This window comes from Musa acuminata, chromosome BXJ2-7 (genome assembly GCF_036884655.1).
Source record: "Musa acuminata AAA Group cultivar baxijiao chromosome BXJ2-7, Cavendish_Baxijiao_AAA, whole genome shotgun sequence".
In the NCBI taxonomy this organism is placed as follows: domain Eukaryota; kingdom Viridiplantae; phylum Streptophyta; class Magnoliopsida; order Zingiberales; family Musaceae; genus Musa; species Musa acuminata.
Genome location: NC_088344.1, coordinates 19921840 through 19944618, shown reverse-complemented (window position 1 = coordinate 19944618; position 22779 = coordinate 19921840). Strand labels below are relative to the sequence as shown.

Genomic DNA, 22779 nt, shown 5'->3' with positions numbered 1-22779 from the left:
AACAACCACTACGAATTTTTGCTTTCTTCAATAGAAGGTGGAATATCTTGGGCATATCATATCAGAGGAAGGTGTGACAGTGGACCCCTTCAAAATTGAAGCAATGCAAAACTGGCCTACCCCGAGGAACATAAAATTGCTACATGGCTTTCTGGGTTTAACAGGCTACTATCGTAAGTTCGTGAAAAACTATGGAAATATCAATGCACCACTTACTTTCTTACTAGAAAAAGATGTCTTCCAATGGTTAGATAGAGCCTCTGCTACCTTCGACAAACTTAAGGCAGCCATGGTGACAACGCCGGTGCTAACACTACCAGATTTCAACCGACCCTTCATTATTAAGGTCGACGCATCTGGAGTCGAAATTTGAGCCATTCTCATACAAGATGGTCGACCACTCACATACACTAGCAAGGCATTATCTCCCTCCCATCAAAATAAGTCAACATATGATAAGGAGATGCTCGCCATTGTGCGCGTAGCAACGAGGTGGAGACCCTACTTGATTGGTCGACGATTTCAAATTAAAACCGACCATAAAAACCTCAAGTACTTTTTGGAGCGAAAGATATCATCCCCTGAGCAGCAAAAATGGGTAACAAAACTTCTTGGATTTGATTATGAAATAACTTACAAAAAGGGGAAAGAGAATGTTCTTCCAAATGCACTTTCGTAGCTACCCGAGCAAGCTGAAGTTTCGGCCATTTCACTTCCGACCAGCGACTTCCTTGAGGATATTAAGATGGAATGGTAGGAAGATTCAGAGACTAGTAAGATTATAAAAAAAATTGGTGGAAGCACCAAGCTTCGTGGCTCATTACAATTGGGACTCAAAAGAATTACACTATAAGGGACGCATTGTGCTTATGATAAATTCTACTTGCATCTTCACGAGCAGATTTTGGACAAAGTTATTCCATATACAGGGTACTAAATTGAAAAGGAGTACGGCATATCACCCACAAATCAACGGCCAGACAAAAGTTGTAAATAGGAGCTTGGAGACAGCCCAAATCCACCCACCAAATATGACTACCCAAGGAGAACTTCAGACTCAGCCAAATGCCATTATTGATCGACGGATCGTGACTCGACGATAATGATCCACTACTGAATTACTAATACAGTGGGCAAACCTACTAACAGAAGATGCCACTTGGGAGAACAATGATGACTTGAAGATCAAATTTCCAAAATTCATGAATCATCAGCCTCAAGGACAAGGCTGATTTGAAGAGGGCAGGTTTGTTAGGACTCTAGCTAGGAGAGTCCTAATTGAGAGGGACATTCATGTAAAACCTACCTAAGCTGACCCCTGTTAAAGAGGTGAAGTGGCCGGCTAGGGTTAGGAGGTTATTTCTTAGAGAAGAATAAGGAGTTGTAAAGGAATATGAGTCTTTAGTAGGAGTCCTATTAGGAGTTGGTTAGAAGTAGGAGTCTTGAGTAGGAGTCCTATTAGGAGTTGATTAGAAGCAGGAGTCTTAAGTAAGAGTCCTATTAGGAGTTAGGGTTTAGAAGCCCTATAAATAGTCATGTATTCCACCTCTTTTCATAAGCAATAGATGAATCTTTTCTGCAACCTTTAAGCAGCAACTTGGAGGGAGGAACCCCTATAGAGTTCCAAGGAGGCCGATCCCCTAAAGAGATCAACCCTAAGTTTAGAATCTGCAAGGGTTCTAACAGAGAACAACCTTTGAGAAGCAAGAGATTGAGATAAAAGTCTTAGCAAAGTCTTTAGTAAGTTTTTGTTTTCAATTGCTTGAGTGTTCACCTCCTTCTTTCTCTTTGAAAATTTGTAAGAGAGTGAACCACTTGTAAAAGGTTGTAAGAGGGGTATTTGTCCTTCCCCTTCAAAGTGATTTGCTAGTGGAAGTTGGGAGCCTCATCGAAGAAGGCTTCGCAAGTGGATGTAGGTTGCATGACTGAACCACTATAAATCGGTTTGCGTTTATCTTATTGTCATTTATATTACTACAAACCATCTTCACTTTGATGCTCTACTTCTTTGTCTCCTTCTTACGTATGCCTTCAAGTTAAAATGCAATCGAAACGGTTTCAAACGAAACGTTGCTTTTATCGTATGAAGTTTCCGAAAGTATTTAAATCGTTGAAAGTTTATCGTACTTTACCGCTGCACTAATTCACCCCCCCCTCTTAGTGCCGCTCCGATCGTAACAAAAGGTAAATCGACAAGTTCCGAAGTGTGGTTTAACATAATAGAATCCATCTCATCATTAATGGCATCTTTCCAAAAAGCAACATCACGAGAAGCCATAGCTTCTTTAAACGTTTTAGAATCATCTTCCACTTGTAAAATAAGAGAAATTATTTTTAAGACTCTCTCGTTAGTTCCTTTTACAAACTAAAAAAAAATACTTTGAGATTTAATCTCATCTGATCTTAATGTTTTTGCTTTCCATACACAAGTGCTTCTCTTTAATTCGTGAGATTGCTCTCTAACCTCTTCTAGACTTAATTGATATCCAATCAAAGTAATATTAGGTTGCTCACCAACCTTTTGAGATGTCTCCACTAGTGACTCTTCATTAGTTGGAGGATAAACATTATTACTTAAAGTCATTAAGTATTCAAAGAACTCCACGTCTTGATATTCTATTATGATATTAGACTCCAAATTAAGAAGTTTATAAGCTTTGCTATTTGAGGTATAACTTATAAATGTACATTTGATTTCTTTAGATCCCAACTTTATCCTTTAAGAATCATTATTCTTACAATGTGCAAGACACACCCACACTTTAAAATAACCAATGTTAGGCTATCTTCCTTTTCATAACTCATATGGAGAGATCTTATTCTTTTTAGAGGGAATTCTATTTAAAATATGACATGCAACCAATAAAGCTTCTCCTCATAAATTATAAGATAATTTAACATGCAACAACATAGCATTAATCATCTCTAGATAAGTTCTATTTTTTTTTTTACTAATCCATTTTGCTTAGTTGTTCTAGATGCTAAACATTCATGAATTATGTCATGTTATTTATAAAATAAGTTAAATTCATTAGGAAAGTATTCTTCTCCTCTATCACTTCTTAAAACTTTAATTTTTTTTACCTAATTGATTTTCAACTTATGCTTTATATGTCTTGAAAATATTAAAAACATCATTTTTATGTTTCAATAAGTAAACATATATGAACCTAGACATATTATCTATAAAAGTAATGAAATATCGATTATCTTTTCTTGTTAATATGTCATATAATTCACATATATCAAAATATATTAAGTCTAACAAATTAGTATAGAATGTTACATTTCATTTTTTTTTTTTTTTTAAGAATTTTCATGACAGTAAAGTCAAAAGTACTTAGGTCTGCTAGGCTTGCGTCTGGCCATCCATTCATCCTTTTCATTTACTTTATGAATTAAGGTTCTTTGGTTTTGCTCATCCTCTCCTCAAAAGTGTTTTGAATGGAAATATACAAGCCTCGTACCTTTTGATACTGGAGTATGTGTTTCTAATGATATCCAATTAGATGTTCCTACCAGTTGCAAAATATGCACTGTAGCTTGGTACGAGTTCAATGGTATGGTCTGTTTGTCGATTTTATTGCAGAAAGATATGATAGTCTTTGCTCTAACATGCCAATGTTGGTCAGGTTGAGGGTTACGTTAGGTAATTAACAGACAACATAAAACTACAGATCTCATGAATATGATCTTTGCTCTCTGAGGGATATGCCATAGTCTGTTTGGTTGGATCAATTTTATATGAATATGCTGGATATGCCCACCCACGACAATGAAATGAAAATTCTTGGCTCTGATACCCATTCTATATCATCTACATGGTGTTGTTGCATCAATTAGCCAAAGCTGTAACATTTGGGATCATTTGGATGTTTTATTATTTGTCATCAGCATCACATATTGAAACATTTTGTATTCCTTTATGTTTGTCAATTGTTGGAATGGTTTCTTTTGTTAATAAATCCCTATCATGACCATCCAAGGTCAAGTTTTTTATTGATAGATGCAATCCCGGTTGATGCAATGTGGATCTTTGTGCCTTTAATATTATTTGAGACTTGTTATTGATCTTTGTTTTTCCTTTTCTCGGGTAATTTCTATGATCCAATTGTTACTTTACGCTAAAGTCAATATCTCTACTCTGTGCCTTTTCTTTTGTGGAAAGCACAGTTCCCTACTAGTCTAGGTAGCCAGCTTATCAATGCGTTCTTGTCACTGCTGTCATTAGTTTTAATGAGCTGCTATTGGATGTGTGCCAAAAGTAATCTATTATTAATTTCTTGTGTCTAATCTCTCTACTACTCAGGCTCATTTTGTTTGCTGGTGTGGAGCTCTGTTGGAATATGTATCCTTCAAATTCGTACTCTTCATTCTTGCTACTCTGTATACATTTGTTCATACTGTGGGGTGTTTGGATTGCCCCATCTGAAGGTGAATTCGTTGATGAAGAACCCACAGGGAAAAAGGAGGAATGACTGTAATGGATGAGAGCCAAATTTTACGTAAACCGTCCAACAATATAATGTCACATTCTTGTCAGTGTTCAAATCATACATTTACGTTTACATGCAAATCAAGGAAATCAAGGAATTTTGTGAATGCTGACTCTACCATATTTTCCTCTTCTTTTTTTGAATGTTACTAATATTTTGTGACCGGTTGAATAATGTCATTATGCTTATCTATCTTTGTTCTTCTTCCATTGCCCAGAAGGTATTATTGCATGTTGCACAAGATCAAAACCACGTTTGGTCCTTTTCATGTTTGGTAGTGACAATACATGAAAGATCAAGTTGTTGTAGTAACATGATCAAGTTGATTGATAGATGAGTACAGATACATTGTAAATCTTTCACAACTTAAGAGTATAGCAACGCTATCTGTTCATTACATATTTGGTCTGTTCATTTGTTATCTGTGATTTTAGTCTCATATTTATATGAACGGTTCCTAGTGACTAAAGTTTTTCAAAATGCAGAATATTCAAAGCAAAAACAAAAAAAATTACAGTGTTTCAATATATTTGTGGAGCTGAATTAGAATCCTATCAGAAGCTTAACAGTATTTGTTCACCATGATTGCTTTAGGAGCTACAGAAACCTATGATAGATCTACTAAACTAAACTTGTACAGAACTAAATCTATTGAACTTCATCACTAAATTTAGAAGATAAAGATAGGAATTCTGAGGGGATAATCGTCATAACAGAGTAGGTTAATTTGAAGCTTTGACACCAAAATGGACAAATTTTATCATCAAAATGGTTTGTCCATTACTTAAATGGCATCATTACATGAGAATTTAGACTAGATATGATCCAGGCACCCATTCACCTCAAATAAGTTCAATACGCCAAAAGCCAAAAAATCAACTAAAGTGTGATTCATGAAGAAATCTTTATAAAGACGATGACATGAAGGGCCAATATGTACAAAATGAAAGCTGATCTTAGAAGCATGAGATTCTGCTGGCTCTCTGTTCTGCTGCCTGTATGATGAGGTCTTCGATGGGCTTCAATTGCATATTCTACAAGAGGGCCAGATCCTGCGAAGCTCTTCCCAAATCGGTTTCTTGTGGTATTTAAATCTGTGTTGCTACTATCAAGCTTCCTTCGTAGTGAGTTCAATCTCTCTAATTCTTTCTCTTTAGTTTGTATCTCGGTTATGAGTCCTTCTGCTTGTACCTACAATGTAAGGAGAGTAAGTACGAGCTAAATTAGCTTGCTCACACAAAAATATGATCACATTATAAATGTTGCTAGAAATTGAAGTGATACTTAACTTGCTTTGATGTCAACTGTTCAATTATGCTGTGGAGTTGCTTCTCCAGCAGCTTCTCTCTTTGAGCTACATGAAAAAGAAACATGTAAGCATTGTGTAGTATTCTATTTGCAATAGGACCATGTACATATGCAAAAGTTGGTGGCACCTACACCATCGGTGCAATTTGCTGAAAAGGCTATGGTTATATGTTTTTCCCCTAATTGAAGCACCCATGTTCGCACTTAGAATCCCCTTATGTCTCTTATGTGCCTTAAGGGCGAAAAGACCAACATCAGGCCCTTGGTGGAATATCTAATGTTGGGGAGATTCTTCAAGAAACCACGCTAGAACGTAGCACTTACTATAAGCAGTAACTTCCAAGACAGCAAAACTAATTTGGTTCAACTATATCAACCAAGCACTCCCAGTTGTGATTGGCTAGACAAACCTCTAACCAATTTGTTTACTGGAAGACTGTATTTAAGGAGGTTCTGTATTATGTTCATTGTTCTTCTTTTCGTGTTAATTCAAAACATCCTTTCCCTCATTTCTCTTCCTTGCCTTGCAAAAATAACTCTTTTTATAAGCCATTTTCATCTTGATGTCTTGATTGGAGCTCCATGCTGCCACTGGGGAAACTCCATACTAGACTATTGCTGTTAAAAACCAAATCAGAATAGTAATCATTTATAAAAACATCGGATTTGGTTGAATATCATATGAGCTAGTTGTGTTTCATACTCAACTTCACAGAAGCATGAAATAGATAACCCTGTGATGCACATGGAGAGAATATGAAAAAGATATATAAAGACAGAAGAGCCTTAAACAACCAACCATGTGAAAGAAATATCTAAATTTTAGTTGGTACAATAAGAAACCATTGATCCTGGATAATGCGACCAGAGCAGAAAACCAATGGTTGCTAATGCGTAGAATATCATCTGAAATTTGTCTTGTGCATGTATCTGTCCCTTAAAAACATCTTATTGCAGCTATCTTATCCTACTCCCTAGATCAGCTCAACTAATAACTACAAATAGGATATATTCCACATCAGCCTAGAAATGTCTTTTCCTAAGCAAGAAATTACATACTTCAAGGTAATTTTCTCTGATGATGGCAAATTATCTCAACACACTGTTCCATCATATATATTGTTGACGGTGCTTTACAAAAATGTGCTATTGTGCATGTCACTAAGGGTTAAAAAAAAAAAAGTAAACATCACAGAACATTGTGGAGGAAACAAGTGATTGAAAGTACCTGAAGTAGGCTTCTTGAAGGACTCTTGTTGAACTGATGACCACTCGCTCTCCAATCTCTGTATCGTCTCTTCCATTGGACACTAGCAAACAAAAGAATAACAACAATCATCTTATGACCATGACCATGTCAGTTAAAATTGATTAAAGCATAATAATGTTGGAACTGACCAATTCTAGTTTCTTCTCCTCTAAATCCTCTAGCTTGAAACCTTTTGATGATTCCATCTCAAATTGAGAATTTTCTGCCCTAATGGAATCAGTTGATGAAGTTTCATCTGCACTAGTTTCCTTTGCAACTAGTGCTTTTTCCAGCTCAGCTTTCAAATTCTGCTCTTCTAGGTCCATTTCCTGTTATAAATAATTAGTCAAAGCAAAAGAGCAATTTTAGCATTATGACGTGACACTGTCTAGAAAGTACCATTAAAATAATATGGATGTTCAGGAATTGGACACATGCACATATGTTGATGAGAAAATGGAGAAACTTGAAAGTAACTAATGATTGTAATCTCCGCATAAGATGGTTCTACAAACATGCTTTAGTAATACAAAAGCATTAGCTATATTTATAGTTATTAAGCAAACATTATTCCACAAATTATTCTACTCACAATGCAGATTTGGGAGATGGATCCAGATGACTTGCTATATTGAGCATGAAATAGATCACAGAAGAAACTAATTGGAAAACAGTAGAAATACTTTTAACTGCAACAGCTAACCGAGAAAAATAGGCTAACTTCTCTCGGTTCCCATAATTAATTTTGCAGGTTGACGGCAAACTTCCTGCATATTCCAAATGCCTTGCACTTCATAGTAAGAAAGCTTTTCCCAATTGCTTTAGGCTTCCAACTTGCTTGACCCACTGCCCTTGGTGGCAATTATGGGTGGGCATATGGTGATGGAGTGGATTGTATTAATGCCAATGTCTACTGGTGCATTGGTCTACACAAAGAACTCATTTCAGTCTTAGAACTTAGAACTTAGAATTATCCATGCTGGAGTTGAAACACCACAGAATTAGTCTACAATTTATCAGTTTAGATTTTGTAAAGTTCATCAAAATATACTTATCACATAGAACATACCACAAAATCCTAATTTTCAAAATATAGTAGTCAATGAAGAGCATACAATGAAAAGGAACAAATCATACAATGTTGAATTAATAATAAGGAAAAACTAGGTCGAAGTAATAGTACAATCATATTAATATGCACTTCAAACAGAAAAACTAGGCTTTTCCACTCTGAAATAATAGTAAGTCAAGCAAAACTAATGACTTGTATCTGCAGTTGATACATGTAAGGGTTTCCAAAATGGATGGCTCCACCCGTCTTGCTTCCTGACTCAACTTTGTCTATTCTCTTAAGAATAAATTAAAGAATGCAATATAAAAGATAAAAAAGACAATGGATAGTCTGGCCAACAAGCAAACACTTGGAGGAATAGAGGCAAGGAACACTAAACACATTAGAGGAACATACTCTAGTTAATTATCTTACCGTTGCTACTTGAAGAACTGTTACGCATATAAAGTTTGAATCTTGATAAGTGATATGTTACTCCATAAGAATAAGAACTATAATTTAAAGTTTATAAGTCCCAACCTCTAATTTACTCTGAAGTAGGCTGCTCTCCTGCAACTTTTCCTGAATTTTCTTTTCGCAATTTGATATAGCCTTTTCATACGCAACATTTTCTTCTTGGAGGGTCACCTCCCTCAGTTGTGCCTACAGAAGCATACAATGTCGTATTAATATGTAATCGAAAAGCAAACAATGAAAAGGAACAAATCAATAACACATTTGGCAAATTTTAGATCCAGCACATCAACTGTAGCAACAAGCAGTACAATCAGCAGCTCAAGAAGCCAAAATAAGAACGAAGACACAAAACAATGATGAAGCAGTAATATTATCGTAAGATCTGATTCCATATACTTCCATATACCCCAAGATCTATATAAAGTCGATCCCTTTCTAGGAAATACCCTAAGAATAATAGATCGTAGGTGCGCAATCGATCTATAAATCTTTGATGAGCAGAATAAGAGAGGCTACCTGTTCTCGGGTTGTGGAGTGGGCGTTCAATTGGAGGGCGAGGGCGGCGTTGGAAGCGAGGGAGTGGGCGTGGAGGTCAGGAAGACGCTGCGAGATGTGAGCAGGCGGGATTCTCAGCCGCAGATCCTGGATCGACCGCCTCAGCGCTGCCGCCTTCCCGTCGAGCTCCACCGCGTACCTTTGCTGCTCCTCTGTGAACATCACCGGAAGCCGCCCCTCCCCCTCGCCGCCGCCGTCGCTCGGCCCGCCCCCTCCCACCACGTCCGCCGCCCACGCCAACAACCCCGCCATCGCCTCTCTCTCTCTCTCTCTCTCTCTCTCTCTCGCAAAATGGTCTCCTCCCATACTTATAACGATTGGGTGGAATTCGAGTCCGGTTATCTTTTGATTCGACCCGACTAAGCTCACATTGCGTCGAAGTCGAGTCCAGTTATCTTTTGATTCGACCCGACTAAGCTCACATTGGGTCGAATTCGAGTATATAATTAGGCCTCTCGGATCCATACTCGACGCGAAACAGTCGTGAAACTAGTGACCTAATTTTGTGGTTCCGTACATGATGATCAGAGATAGTTGCGACAATTAAAGCAAATCATCCATCGTTCAAATCGAACGAGGGAGGGATATATTTGAGAAAGTATAACTCTCAGTGACTCCCGTGGATAAAAGAGATGAAACCAAATTAACGGCGACAGAGGCCAAACACCGTTCGACGATGAAGAAAGAGAGACCGAGATGTGAGCGGAGGAGGCGGCGGCAGCCAAAGGGGCGAGGATAACGGCGATATGGATCCGGCGACGGGGCCGTCTGCGTCCGTTGCAAAAAGAACGGAAGCGAGAAAGGACGGAGAGAGGCAGCAGCTGAGAGAAAGAAGGGGTCCGAACACGCGTCGTAAACTTACCCAGCAGGAGTAGGGTGAGAAAGTGGTCAAAAAATTTCTATTTTGGGAGGACAACCCTCAAATTTGGGAGGTAACAAATACCTTATGTGTTCTAGGGGAAAGACAGAACTCCAAATGAATCGTCCAGGTACGCTTACCGAATTCTAGTGCAATAAAAAAATCCCCTCCCGAAATGAAGGTGATTTTAGCCCAAGTAACTCAAGTTAGACTTCTGTATTTTTGACTCGCGGTGACAGGAACAACCTTGTGGTGGGCTCTAAACAGATGTTGATAAAATGTCATAATCTTCTTAAATTTCACATCATAAATATTACTAGAGGTGCCCAGAACAATTACTTATTCTTAATAGCTGTTATTTTTCGGATTATTAACGATGTTGGATGAACCCTAAATTAATCAAATAATTTTGCACATTATTGTTCTAACCAATGATTAAATAGTCCCAATTAGTCCTCATGTAACTCTTATATTGTATGTGAATATTTTATTTTGATCAGCAGCGTGCTTAATTAAATGCCTGAGATTCGTATCAGCGTGAAACACACTGCACTGAGGCCTAAAACCATTGAAATGCTTTACCATCTTCAAAATTTTAACATACAATCTCTAGCGACGATGAAGACTACCATTTCAATGGACAACGCAAAGCCTGCAGCCTCATCATGTGCATGCAAACCTAACTTGAAACATGACGCTCCCATATGGATATTTTCGAGCACAAAAGTATCTAAATTGTTATATGAATAACCTGTTAACATATTATGTTGCAAAGTGTATATTTGGACATGCACTTAGTTACATTGCAAGAAGTACATTAAGCAACATGCGATGACATTCCTACAAAGGAACAATATTGTCATTACACTACCCGCTTCTGATGTAACAATCAGATTTATATTACACAACCACAAGAAACCATTGTACAGTTATTGTCATGAAAACAGTAATGCAAATAAAGACAATAGGGTAACAACGATTCACGACAGCCAGATTTGGCAATGCCAGAAAACAACAATAATTGATTTGGAGAATAATCTAAAATCTCCACAAGAGTTCGTATCTTCAAGTGAATTAAATAAAAGAAATCTATGAAAAGTCCAATGCATCCATACCATAGGTGAAAACCATGCACAAAAAGCAGCAGAGCACACAAATTATGCTTCCCATAAGTTCAGCACTAGAAACTATAAACATAAGCATCAGTTTATTATCATGGTAAAATGCAGCACCTGAAACTTGTGGGGGCTCCAGCCATTGCTCCATGTTAACAAAGCTAATAGAAAGACATTAGTGTCCGGTGCATCACAAAAGAGTCATTGCATTAGGCAGGCCAACAGTGCCACAGCAAAGTTTCTGATCTTGGTGAGAGATTGATGGTGAGAAGCACAAAAGCAGAAAATCCAAGTGAGGGAGATCCCACGGAGATGCTGTGCTACTTAGTAGAAATAGATCATGAGAAGACAAAAGCAGAAACCTGAGGCACTGAAAGAGATCCCATGGGTGCTGCCCGTGCCACTTAGCAGAAACAGACAGTGAGAGAGATGTCATGGGTGCTGCTCTTGCCACTTAGCACAAATACAGACAGTGAAGAGAAAGCAGAGAGCCTGAGGCAGTGAGGAGAGACATCCCATGAGTGTTATTGTTCTAGAATCACAACTCAAACAAAGAAAAAAAGGGACATGCCTATGTTAAAGGCCATAAAAAAACATTAATCTGACTGTATTAAAGCATTGATTGATCTACTACCACAACCAAGTATGATTTTCAAGATTTAAAATAGAGACAAAAACATGAAAATGAACTAGAAAAATAACCTCTCCAAATGCCAGCAAGCTGAGGAGAGTGCTCCAACCAAAAGGTGAAGAATCCAAAGCTCCAGAGTCCACATTTAACCACTTTAAGCCAACTAATTATCGTAGGACATCGAATCTACGGTCTAACCAGTCAAGGTCATATTGAAATAGATAATTTCTGTTGGATTTATCAGACACATGGTGTACTCTAGCTCCTGCTCCTACTCCTGCTCCGGCTCCTCCGCCCATCCCTGCAATATCTCTTTGAGATCAACACTGTTGTAACTTACATAATATAGCATTGTAGTGCACACAGGATAAGTGACAAAAATCCAATGAAATAACTACAAACTGTTGCCCACCCATTGGCATAAGGAGAGTCTTGACGACGATATGCTGGTGAACGGCTGCAGTTCTTGCCAAGGCGAGGTGAATAACTATGGCGTCGATCCCTGTCGGGACTCCTGAAATCAATGATGGTCAATGACACAAGTCCATAGAGAACTTATGACAATAGCCTAATTTTAACTAGAAACCAAAATGTTGCTCTACCTGTTACTGTAAGGAGAATCTTGACGGCGAGGTGCAGGTGATCGACTACGAGATGAATAGCTGCGACGAAGAGGGGATCTTCTCCCTCGTGGACTGCGACTTCTGTCAACACAATAAAGATTCAAAATGAAGTTAAAAGATATAAAAGTTAGCTATGTGGTAAATACATATTTTAAGTAGTATGCAATATATATATAATTAATACATAAATACACATACATAGTCCATGACTTCTTTCAACACAATAAAGATTCAAAATCAGTGATTTCAATAGGCGCTCAGGCGAGGCGAGGCGAGGCGAGGCCCGAGCACCTCGCTTCATGTCTCGGCGCCTCGCTTCAAAGAGGCACTGCCTGGGCATTCGCCCGAGACTAAGCGTCAGGCGCTTCGGGCGAGCGCCCGAATTAAACCAGGCGACCGAACTAGTGTTTTACATCTGGTTCAGTATCCGATGCTTTAGTTGGTTCAATCGAACCAACTAAAGCACCGATATCAGCCTCCCAGCATCCCTCTCGTGACTTCCCCAATCCTAACCCTGCTTGTGATTCTACCGCTGACATTTCCTCTCTACTGCCATTGTCTCTCTTCGTTGTCGCTGCTTGCCGTTGCTGTCACTGCTCGTCGCCGTTGCTATTGCTGCCACTATCGTCGCTCCTGCTGCCGCTACTCGCTGCTACCACTACTGCTTCTCTCAGTCAGTAGCCTCAGACTTACTCTTACACTGTGCCCTCGCTACTGCTGTCGCTGCTCACCACTATCATCGCTCCCGCTCTCGCTGCCTCTACTGTTACTCTTACTCCCTCTTCTCACATCGACTCGATAATATACTGTTAATAGTATATTAATAGTATACTGTTAACTATATACTAGTAATAATATTTTTTTATTTATTAGATTAATAATATATTATTTTGATTTTAATACTACTAATTTTTATTTATTTGAAATTATTATTATTGTTTTAAATTTTGAGATTTTTTGTTAATATGATATTATGATTCTATAAGATTTTTTAATTTAATACCATATTTTTTTATTTAAATAATTATATTTATTAATTATATTATATATTTTTATATTTTAGCACCTCGCTTCACTCGAGCGAGCGCCTAGCGCCTTGTGCGGTTTTGGACCTTTGCATCTTTTGACGCCTAGCACTTTTTAAATCACTATTCAAAATGAAGTTAAAAGATATAAAAGTTAGCTAAAAGATATAAAAGTTAGCTATGTGGTAAATACATATTTAGTTAGTAGTATGCAATATATATATATATATATATATATATATATATATATAGAGAGAGAGAGAGAGAGAGAGAGAGATTATACCCAAACAAAATTATGCCTGATAGTTAGGGTGCCCTAGACAGTCCTTATCCATCCCCCTTAAACCAAGGAAAAGTTGCGAAGAGGATAATAATTAATTAATATTAGGCAAAATCATACCCACGACCATAGCTAGGGCTCCGCCGATAGCGAGGTGGGCTAGGGCTTCGACGCCTTCCACTACCCATGCCACCTGGACCAATCCGCAATCTACACTCTCGGGCAAAGTGACCAGGTTCACCACATTCGTAACAATTCATGTCCCCACCACCTCGTCCATATCCACCACGACCACCACCGCCACCCTTGGAATTATGAGAAAGCTCCACACGCCACCCGTGCTTCCCTATGATAAAGGCCAAAAAAGAATTTTATTACAAAGAATGACAAAGAATCAAGATATAGTTAGAACCTAGGTAAAATAAGACTTGTAGTTGTGGCAAAAAAGAATGTAAGATAACTCTCTAAAAAGGAAAGATGAAGATATATTCAAAAATTCAGAAAATTGTTCTTGCTCCTTAAATTTCAAAAATACAAAACAACTAAAGTTCAAATACTAGATGATAAAACCATTTTATCTCCTAAGAAAATTTTCAAGTGGCTGAAAAAAAGAGCTGGAAAAGATCATATTGATGAAAATACATAAAAATAAGGGATTCTGCCTAACTCTAGAAGATGTTCACCATCCATGTGATTATTAAGACAAAGCAAACATGGTGACAGCTCAAAGCTAGATGCTTAAACCATTATCTCATAAATATTTTTTCAAGTGAGTGAAAAAATGTAGCTGAAAAAAGACTAGCCCATAGCAACAAAAATAAATAACAAAAATGGATTATGCATACTTATAAAAGATATGCACGATTCATGTGGTTATTAAGAACCACATGAATGGTTCTAACAGTCAATCGTTAGATCATCTAAAAGACTGTTACAAGATCAAATTTCAAAAACAAGAGCTAAAAATGGTTCTAACTAGCCCTTATCCGAAGTAAACTCCGGTACCACTTCGATCATATGCACTCTCATGTTAGTAATGTCTTCCAGATATATGTATCAATTATCCATACACAACATTAAAAGAACATGTAAAACTATATCCCTACATCACCTCTCGTCTCTTGCCCTGAAAGCTGCATTTGAGAACATTAAAGGTAGAATGAATAACAGTTAAAAAAAGCAACTAGGGTAGAAAGGATCCTGGTCATTATAAACCTATGACAATGAAATAGGGACAGCGAATGTCTTGCCCATCACTATGCTGAGGTCTAACGACTGATTGGCATTAAACCTGGAATGATTAACAAGGTCGATGCTACAACTACAAAAACCAAGGTGAGTGAAGGGGGAAAAAATGCAGCACTTAATATGAACCCAAACCCAGCATTGTCTACGTGCTGTCATATGGCCAACCACATGTCACTAGGCAAAAACCAACAGGCTACCATGACAGGTCATTGTTGTTTGCTAATGCAGTGGCGGGAAGAAGCCGCCACCAACACTGGAGGTCTAGAATCTCAGGAACAAACCACCAGTCTTATTTCCAAGTGATAGCACACATTAGCAATGACTTTCTACTTCTCTATTCTTTCTTGCCTCCATATTTTATAAGTGCAGATTCAGCTGCTTACCTGCTTCTCACTTATTCTTCTCTAGTTAGTGGACTAGCTACAGTGGTTCTCTTTCAATGGGCATCCACTGCTACCCTGCTGTCTTCTCCATCAACCACTAAATTCCATATGTGGTTGCAAACCTCTCCTTGGTGCAACCCTATCTCTTAGTGACACGACCGACTCTTTCACCAGGCTCCTAGGCAATTCATACATCAACCACTAAATTCTTAGGAAGCAAACCTCCGAACTGGTGCAAGCTCTCTCACCTAAGGTCTTTGTCACTGTGGAGGTCATTCTGAAACCATTGATGGATCTGCCTATAAGAAATATGCAGTAACTCCTAGAGATACTAAGCCTCCCTATCTCTTGCATCCTCTCCAAGAATTGAATATGTTCAAACTATTACAAATCAAAAATAATATAGTAAAAAGTAACATAATTATCAAGATATGTAAACTGTTATAAATACTAAAATAAAAACAAGAACAGATATACTAAATTTAAATATTATAAATAAATAAACTAACAATTAAAAACATATAATATTATAAATAATATAATATATGAAAAGATATAAAATAATATGGATTAAAATAACATTTTTATAAAATTAAATTAATAGAAATTTATAACGAGTAAAAAATTTGCCCATAAGTGAAATTCTTTCAGTAATACATTATATTAGTTATCGTAATCAATTTTATCTTGATGTTGATTGTGAAATAATAAATCAAACAAGCCAAAGGACCTAATTATTTTTTATTCCACTCTCAAAGCACGCAAACCAAGGATGCCAAAGAATTTAATAATCTGATTTCAAAAGAAGTAGATTTTGATTTTCATTTTGATTCCAATTCCATTTCAATGCTGAACATAATGCCACCCAAGGTTTTCTTTAGATGTGCTAGTGAAGGTACATTTTCATAAACATAGTAAGACTTCTAACACTTTGTTTCCCGGCCTGAGGATGTAGATCCACTAAATTGTTGAGGAAAAAAGACATAAGCTAAAGATGGAGAAGATTTGATATTCAGGTGTTTCAAATACTATAGATGACCACCTTTCATTGACATCTCACAGACTATACAAGGCTAACTATAACCCGTCGATACAACGGCCTAATATAATCTAACATGCTTACCTATAGGGTCAGATATCTTAGACCTGAAAAAATTTAAATCAAACCCTCATTATGTAAAATACAAAAGAACAAAATAAACCAACCCAAAATTCATGGTATAAATCATCTCTATGCAATTTAAAAATATCAATCTATTTTCATTCAAGAAGCAATAAATGCATAACTACATACAATAATTAAAAATTGCACAAACATCTGTACCATCTAAATCTCGAATGGCATCTAAGGCATCTCGCCGGTCATCAAATTCAACAAATCCATAACCAGGAGGCCTTCGAGCAACCCAAACACTGCACATGCTCAAATAATGTAGTTCAGAATATCATATCATGCCACATTTTGGACCAAGCAAAACACAATGATAAAAGGTCATGCATTCATCATTGAAAAATATAGGCTTCACATCTTTTCATAAGCTCGACAGCACAATTTATAAAGATTATCCACATTGTCCATGAGACTAGGATAAAAGAAGTGCAAGCATTCATTTTAAATTACAAAAGGAGATCAAAAAATTAAAGTTGAGACAAAGTACTGAACTACATAAATGAACTACAATCGTAGTAAAAAAAAGAACTCAGATATATGCAACAGACATCTTTTAATACACAATATACATTAAGTGCATAGAGCATGAAAAGTCTGTCGACAACTGGAATCAATCTTCAATTGTAAATATCAACCTTCAGAATTTTTTTTTTGAACGGGTTGAACTGGCATCAGTTCATTAACAGCAAAATCATGACAGGTACAATTGATTCTGATTAGTCAGTGTCCTGTTTGTTTCATTTTCTTGCATTGTTTGCTCACAAATTTTTGGTTTCATACATAAACTAGTGCTGATTGTCTTTCCTAATATGAGATTGCATATAGAGAAACAATGAACCTCTCACTATCTACCCTGAAGCCGGTCAATACATAGATTCTCAAGAAATCAAAAATGAAATTTAAAAAAAATTGATGTCTAAACAACAAGGAGATAACAAGACATACAAGTGACTCAAGTTCAGAAAAGCAATTATTTTGTTAAAAGAGGTACCAATAAAAGTATATTTATAAGAACAATTAAACAATCAGAGATCACAGACACCAGGCTATAAAAGTTAAGATATAACTTACAAAAAATTACTGACATACAAGAACACTATACATCTCATCGGATAGTCTACCTTCGAAGTACACCAAATGCTCGAAATTCATCTTCTAGATCTCTTTCAGTCACTCGTGAATCCAAGTTCCCAACATAAACTCGAGACATTTCGTGAAATAATTGTTCACCTAATCCAAAAAAAATAGAAGAGGATGTATAAGATAAAAAGTAGCTAGGCGATTAACAAGTTAAGGAATAAAAAAAGAGAAAATTACAGATTCTAAAGAATGACCAGTTTTTCATTTATAGGTCAATAACACAGTGATATATGAAAGAAATTGTAATAAAATGTTTTGATAACACAGACAATAATGGTTGGATGAGATAAAATGTGATAAAATTGTTAAAAGGAATTTAAAAAGAGTGATAACCCCATACAAAACTAAATCAAGATATGTACCTGAACCTGATTTTTAAAATAAAGTTTGAAATATGTAAATGCTACTTTTAGTTTATGTACAAAATACCAAACAAATAAGGAAGACAAACACATGGAACTAGAGAATGAGGACAGGGAAAGAGAGACAGAAAACAAGACTCACAGGCAATAAAATGAACATGGAGATTCTGAAAGAACAAAGGAAAATAGAAGGGTAGGTAATCTTTAATGTAAAGTGTTATGATGTTAAACACATACACAAATCAAATGAAGCATGTCTAGCCAAATCCTCATTTATATTCAAGAATTTTAACTAAAAGGCAGTGTTTTTCTGTCAAACGTTGTTAAAAAATAACAATAGCAAGACATCAACATCTCTTCCATGGTTGTTGGAGGATAGTTAATCAAGGGGATTTTGTTAGAATAAACACAAGTTATACATTAAAGCTTGTTAGTTTTATTAAAACTTACAAATATCCAGAATATTAATCCCAGTAGAACTCAGCAATCATTTACTAAAGTATTCATCAACTAACATAATCCTTGTAAAACCTAAGATAAGCTATCCCAACAAAACAATTAAACATCAATAAGCACCGAGCAGAAGTATAGACCATATCTGCTTACCACCTGTTTGACACTATACCTCTAAAAGTGAAACCACTTCAGGTATCAATACCTTAAAAGCATAAGAAAGGACATACATCCTGCATCCTCAAAAGATCTAGTGATAGTATCTTAAATTGGAGAACGCATGTGCCTCCAAGAACATATTCTGTTATAATTTGCCCAATCAATATTCTCTTAGCAGTGTAAACACTTCAATTTTTTATTCTAACACAAATGAAGCATGTCCTATAATTCAAAGATGTCAAAACAGTCTAGGGGTGTTTAAACGATTCACAACTGTACATTTTTTCAAGCAGAAATCAGGAGAATAAAATAGGCCCGTGATGAACAGCGGCAAACAAAGTTGAAGTCTTGCAACAAGATATACAGCTCAATGTTCAGCCCTTGCTTTCCAACGATTCATTCATAAAAAATAGTCATAATTTGTAGTGTTCAACTTTTTGGAGATTCAAACAAACGCTTCAAACAACAATAAAAAAACCCGCCAAAATATCTTCTTTACATTACATGAAAGATCCCACTTATCGCATGAAGACTAAATCACAATATAATCAACAAATAAGAACAAAAGTATGCAGCAATAAACACCCATAACCCCATCAAGAAATCCCTTTCCTGACACCCTTTCTCTTTTTTCCCTACTTCATCTGGACGAGGAATCCCAACACCACAGTTCGAAAGAAACAACAACATAACCACGATAACAGGTAGAAAAAAACCAAAACGAACGGAAAGACGGCAACAGTAACGCTACGCCTTCCAAATCCATGCCAAGAGAACGCGGTGGAAGAAAAAACAAAGGCGAGTAGGGAAAGAGATGGAAAGAGCACTCGGATTACCTCGACGGGTTGCAGGCAGAATCTATCGCAGGGAGGGCCCAGGAGTTAGGGTTTACTGGGCGGCGGCCGAGCGATAAAACGGGAGCGAGGGATCGAGGGATAACTATATATATATAGACGAATCGGGTATGTTGATGTCAGCACTTAACGGATCGGATTCTAGTAGGATCCGAAATGGTTCATGAGTCGGGTCAGGTGAGGAATGGGCTTCCGGACGAGCCATTCAGCATTTGAATTGGGGTAAAGGTTAGGGTTTAATTGAGATCCAACACAAACATAAGTGTGAGCACAGAAAGAGAATGAAAACGGGTTTGGCATGATGGAAACATCACAAACTTAGTTATGCATTCCATTCTGGATCGATGGATTGCAATAAAAAAGAAAAGGAAATCGAACTCTCAATAGATTTCTTTTTAAAAAAAAAATTATCATAAGGATGAAAGAAAAGAAAATCTCAAATTGTTTTCTCCGTTGTCATCCGTCACCTTATTGACTTTCATTTTAGAAAAAATTATTTATAATATATCCATATATTTTATATTTGGTGAACTTAAATAATTTTTTTTTTCTTTTTTTTTTCACGAAACATCATGACTTTTCTTCTTTTTAGAGAAATATACTCATATACAAGTTCTTCCCTATCTCTTTTATGTGGAAAGGAGTCAAATTTGTAGTTTGAGAGACAAATTGATATTACAGAAGAAAGCGTCATACATTTGAAAAGGCGTAGTAGTTTATTTAAACCTATAGATTAATTTTCTTTAGTGTGTGAGTTTTTTATATAATATGATTTAACTTTAATCGTTATTATTAAATATTTTATTTAATAATAATGTAACCATTTTCATTAAGTTCATCATTCATTATAATTAATTTTATTATTCATTATGATTTAAATATTTCGATATTTATTATTAAATATTTTATTTAATATCATTAAAATTTTTCATTATGGTTCAAACGTTATAAATTTGAATTAATTCTTGAACGTCATGAGTTAATGATAATAAATATTGGGAGAACATCTATATAAACGAGAATTTTGGTCCATGGGCTCAACATCTCTTTGAAGTCTAAAGGATTTCATACACCATCTAAAGTGAGAGTTCTAAGAAATGTCAAAGTTCAAAAAGAAACTATTGCTGAAATTCTTGAGAACAATGGTTGGAGGTACACTATTTCGTTTTCGTATTAGTTTTATTATGTTTCTATTATAATGATTTAGAAACATATTTTGGTATCAAAAATATCTAATATTTGGTAAGCAGAGCCCTTTGACCTCTACCTTGATATGAAAGAGTTTTCATTTTTTATACCATAAATATGGCTTTATTTTGGTTTCTTTTTTAAACTTCTTAATATATTTCATGTTGAAAATCATAAAAATATAACTTTTAAATATTTGGAGTTAGTAAAATGCTCCTATTATGTATGCATATTTGGTTATATTGATTTATGCTTATGAGTCTATTTTATATGTCCAAAATGTTTAATGATCCATATAATCTTAATTAATTAGAAATTAGTCATAATATTTTTAATTAATTAAAATTATATATATAAAGTTAAAATAAGGATCATATAAGTAATTAAACATGACTGATTATATTTAATATAATTATTATTATCTCATAGGATCTTTTATTATATTTAATATAATTAATCAGGATAAAATATCAAATTATTTTCATAATTTACCCATAGAGATTATGAATTGGAATATAATTTAATAGTTTTATCATAAAGACCATTTGAATCTATTTGAATTAATAATTTAGCCCATAGGTAATTTTTTTGTCATGAAATTCATATTTTTTGACATATTTTTAAAACATGTAATTTTAACTATTAAACTTCAAATTTTGACATAAACATGTTTAATTTTATATAGTTTTTGTTAATTTTTCTGATATTTGATGTGACATTCCTAAACTTAGGGGTGATAACTATAAGATATGGAAGGAAAAGGTTCTCCTCCATTTATGGTGGATGAATATTGATTATGCTATTAGGAAAAATGAACCACCTATGATCACTAATACTAGCACTCTAACTGAGATCGTGTTATATGAGCGATGAGAGTGATCCAATCTGCTCAGCGTGATGTTTATCAAAACTAAGATAACTACTGGCATACGTGGTTCTGTTGACCAGCATGAAAAAGCCTGAGACTTGTTACAAGTTATCGATGAGCAATTCATCACTTCGGAAAAGGCACTAACAAGTACCCTAATAATGAAATTTTCATCCCTTAGACTCACCAACATAAAGGGTGTGTATGAGTATATAATGCAAATACGAGATATTATGACTCAACTTAAGAAACTCGAGGTTAATATATCATAATCTTTCATAGTGCACTATATTCTGAACACCCTTCCACATTAATACGGGTCTTTTAAGATTTTATACCATACACATAAGGACAAATGGTCAATCAATGAATTAATGATCATGTGTATTCAAGAAGAAGAGAGTGCATTGATGGTAACCACTCGTGGGAAGAACAAAACTAATAAAAATCAAGTTAATCATAATGCTTATCAATAGGGAAAAGGTAAAATACCACCCCAAGCTTATTGAATCTCGAATTTTGATGATGAAACCAATCGATATGTGTTTATGTTTTAATCTACGTTTTGAGTGATGCAGGATATTTCAATCAGGATGAGATAATTAAAGTAGAAAAAATCATGTTGTGCTGGAGGAAAACATGTCAGAAGATTGGATGTCGGGCCGGAGGAACGGTCGACGTATCGACAGAAGGCTTCGGGCTATGGATTCGGGCATCGGGCCAAGAAGAGTGGATATTGCACCAAGGATATCAGAGTTGTGGAGTCAACTGGCCGATTAGGCAATACACCGCAAGAGAGGACGATACGTCGAAAAATCGGACGAAGCGTCAAGGGACCAATGACATGCCGAACAACTTAATTAATGCTTAGTATCAATTGTCTAGATCGAAGTGTGTTTTACATGTGCAGGATTAACTACGATAGCAAGGCATAAAGCAAAATGAAGTCCCGGAGTCAAAGACGCGACTTTGTTGGGAGTTCGAGAGTTCGTTGGAAGTTCGAACGTTCGTCGGAAGTTCTTATTAGGATCGTAGCGGCACTAAGAGAGATTTCGTTGTGAATTAGTGCAGTGGATTAAAAACTCATAAGTTTGAAATCGATTTCATAAATGTGTAGAGATTTCAATTCGACGAAGGATGACTTAGCTAAAATAGCTCGAGTAAAGGTAGTCAAGAGTACGGAGATGAAAACCGAACGATTTACAACTAAGTAGAGAAATAGTTTAGAAAATTAAACACTCATATATTCAAGGAACACCACGATGTATAGTGGTTCGGTCAAAT

General features: G+C 36.0%; 2 protein-coding genes across 3 annotated transcripts; both read right to left on the bottom strand.

Annotated features, from left to right (window-relative positions):
* Window positions 1-5371: 5371 nt before the first annotated feature.
* LOC103973735 (uncharacterized) lies at window positions 5372-9424 on the bottom strand. Its single transcript, XM_065117424.1, has 6 exons — window positions 9098-9424; window positions 8645-8767; window positions 7203-7382; window positions 7033-7114; window positions 5786-5850; window positions 5372-5687 (listed from the first exon to the last, which is right to left on the bottom strand). Exons 1-6 carry the CDS (start codon window positions 9386-9388, stop codon window positions 5388-5390), a joined length of 1041 nt encoding a protein of 346 aa, XP_064973496.1. The 5' UTR covers window positions 9389-9424; the 3' UTR covers window positions 5372-5387.
* Window positions 9425-11185: 1761 nt separating this feature from the next.
* On the bottom strand, window positions 11186-19558 carry LOC135617328 (serine/arginine-rich splicing factor RSZ21A-like). Of its 2 annotated transcripts, XR_010488676.1 has the most exons (8): window positions 19422-19558; window positions 17593-17701; window positions 16625-16713; window positions 13790-14015; window positions 12344-12445; window positions 12154-12255; window positions 11813-12042; window positions 11186-11602 (listed from the first exon to the last, which is right to left on the bottom strand). XR_010488676.1 is itself a non-coding variant. In XM_065117423.1 (7 exons), exons 2-7 carry the CDS (start codon window positions 17679-17681, stop codon window positions 12000-12002), a joined length of 651 nt encoding a protein of 216 aa, XP_064973495.1. In that variant the 5' UTR covers window positions 17682-17701; window positions 19422-19558; the 3' UTR covers window positions 11687-11999. The 2 variants fall into 2 exon arrangements, 1 of the variants encoding a protein (XP_064973495.1); XM_065117423.1 differs by lacking the exon at window positions 11186-11602 and having other exon boundaries at window positions 11687-12042.
* Between the last annotated feature and the right edge of the window lie 3221 nt (window positions 19559-22779).

What these genes read in the sequence shown, in the direction of transcription:
- LOC103973735 (XM_065117424.1), bottom strand. Translation starts at nt 9,388, where the DNA reads ATGGCGGGGTTGTTGGCGTGGGCGGCGGACGTGGTGGGAGGGGGCGGG. An exon ending in TACTTCAGAGTAAATTAGAG is followed by an intron (nt 7,383 to 8,644) that starts GTTGGGACTTAT and finishes TATTTATAACAG; the next exon opens with GAAATGGACCTAGAAGAGCA. An exon ending in CTTCAAGAAGCCTACTTCAG is followed by an intron (nt 5,851 to 7,032) that starts GTACTTTCAATC and finishes TTTTTCATGTAG; the next exon opens with CTCAAAGAGAGAAGCTGCTG.
- LOC135617328 (XM_065117423.1), bottom strand. Translation starts at nt 17,681, where the DNA reads ATGTCTCGAGTTTATGTTGGGAACTTGGATTCACGAGTGACTGAAAGA. An exon ending in GCATTTGGTGTACTTCGAAG is followed by an intron (nt 16,714 to 17,592) that starts GTAGACTATCCG and finishes GAGCATGTGCAG; the next exon opens with TGTTTGGGTTGCTCGAAGGC. An exon ending in GATTCTCCTTACAGTAACAG is followed by an intron (nt 12,256 to 12,343) that starts GTAGAGCAACAT and finishes CATTGATTTCAG; the next exon opens with GAGTCCCGACAGGGATCGAC.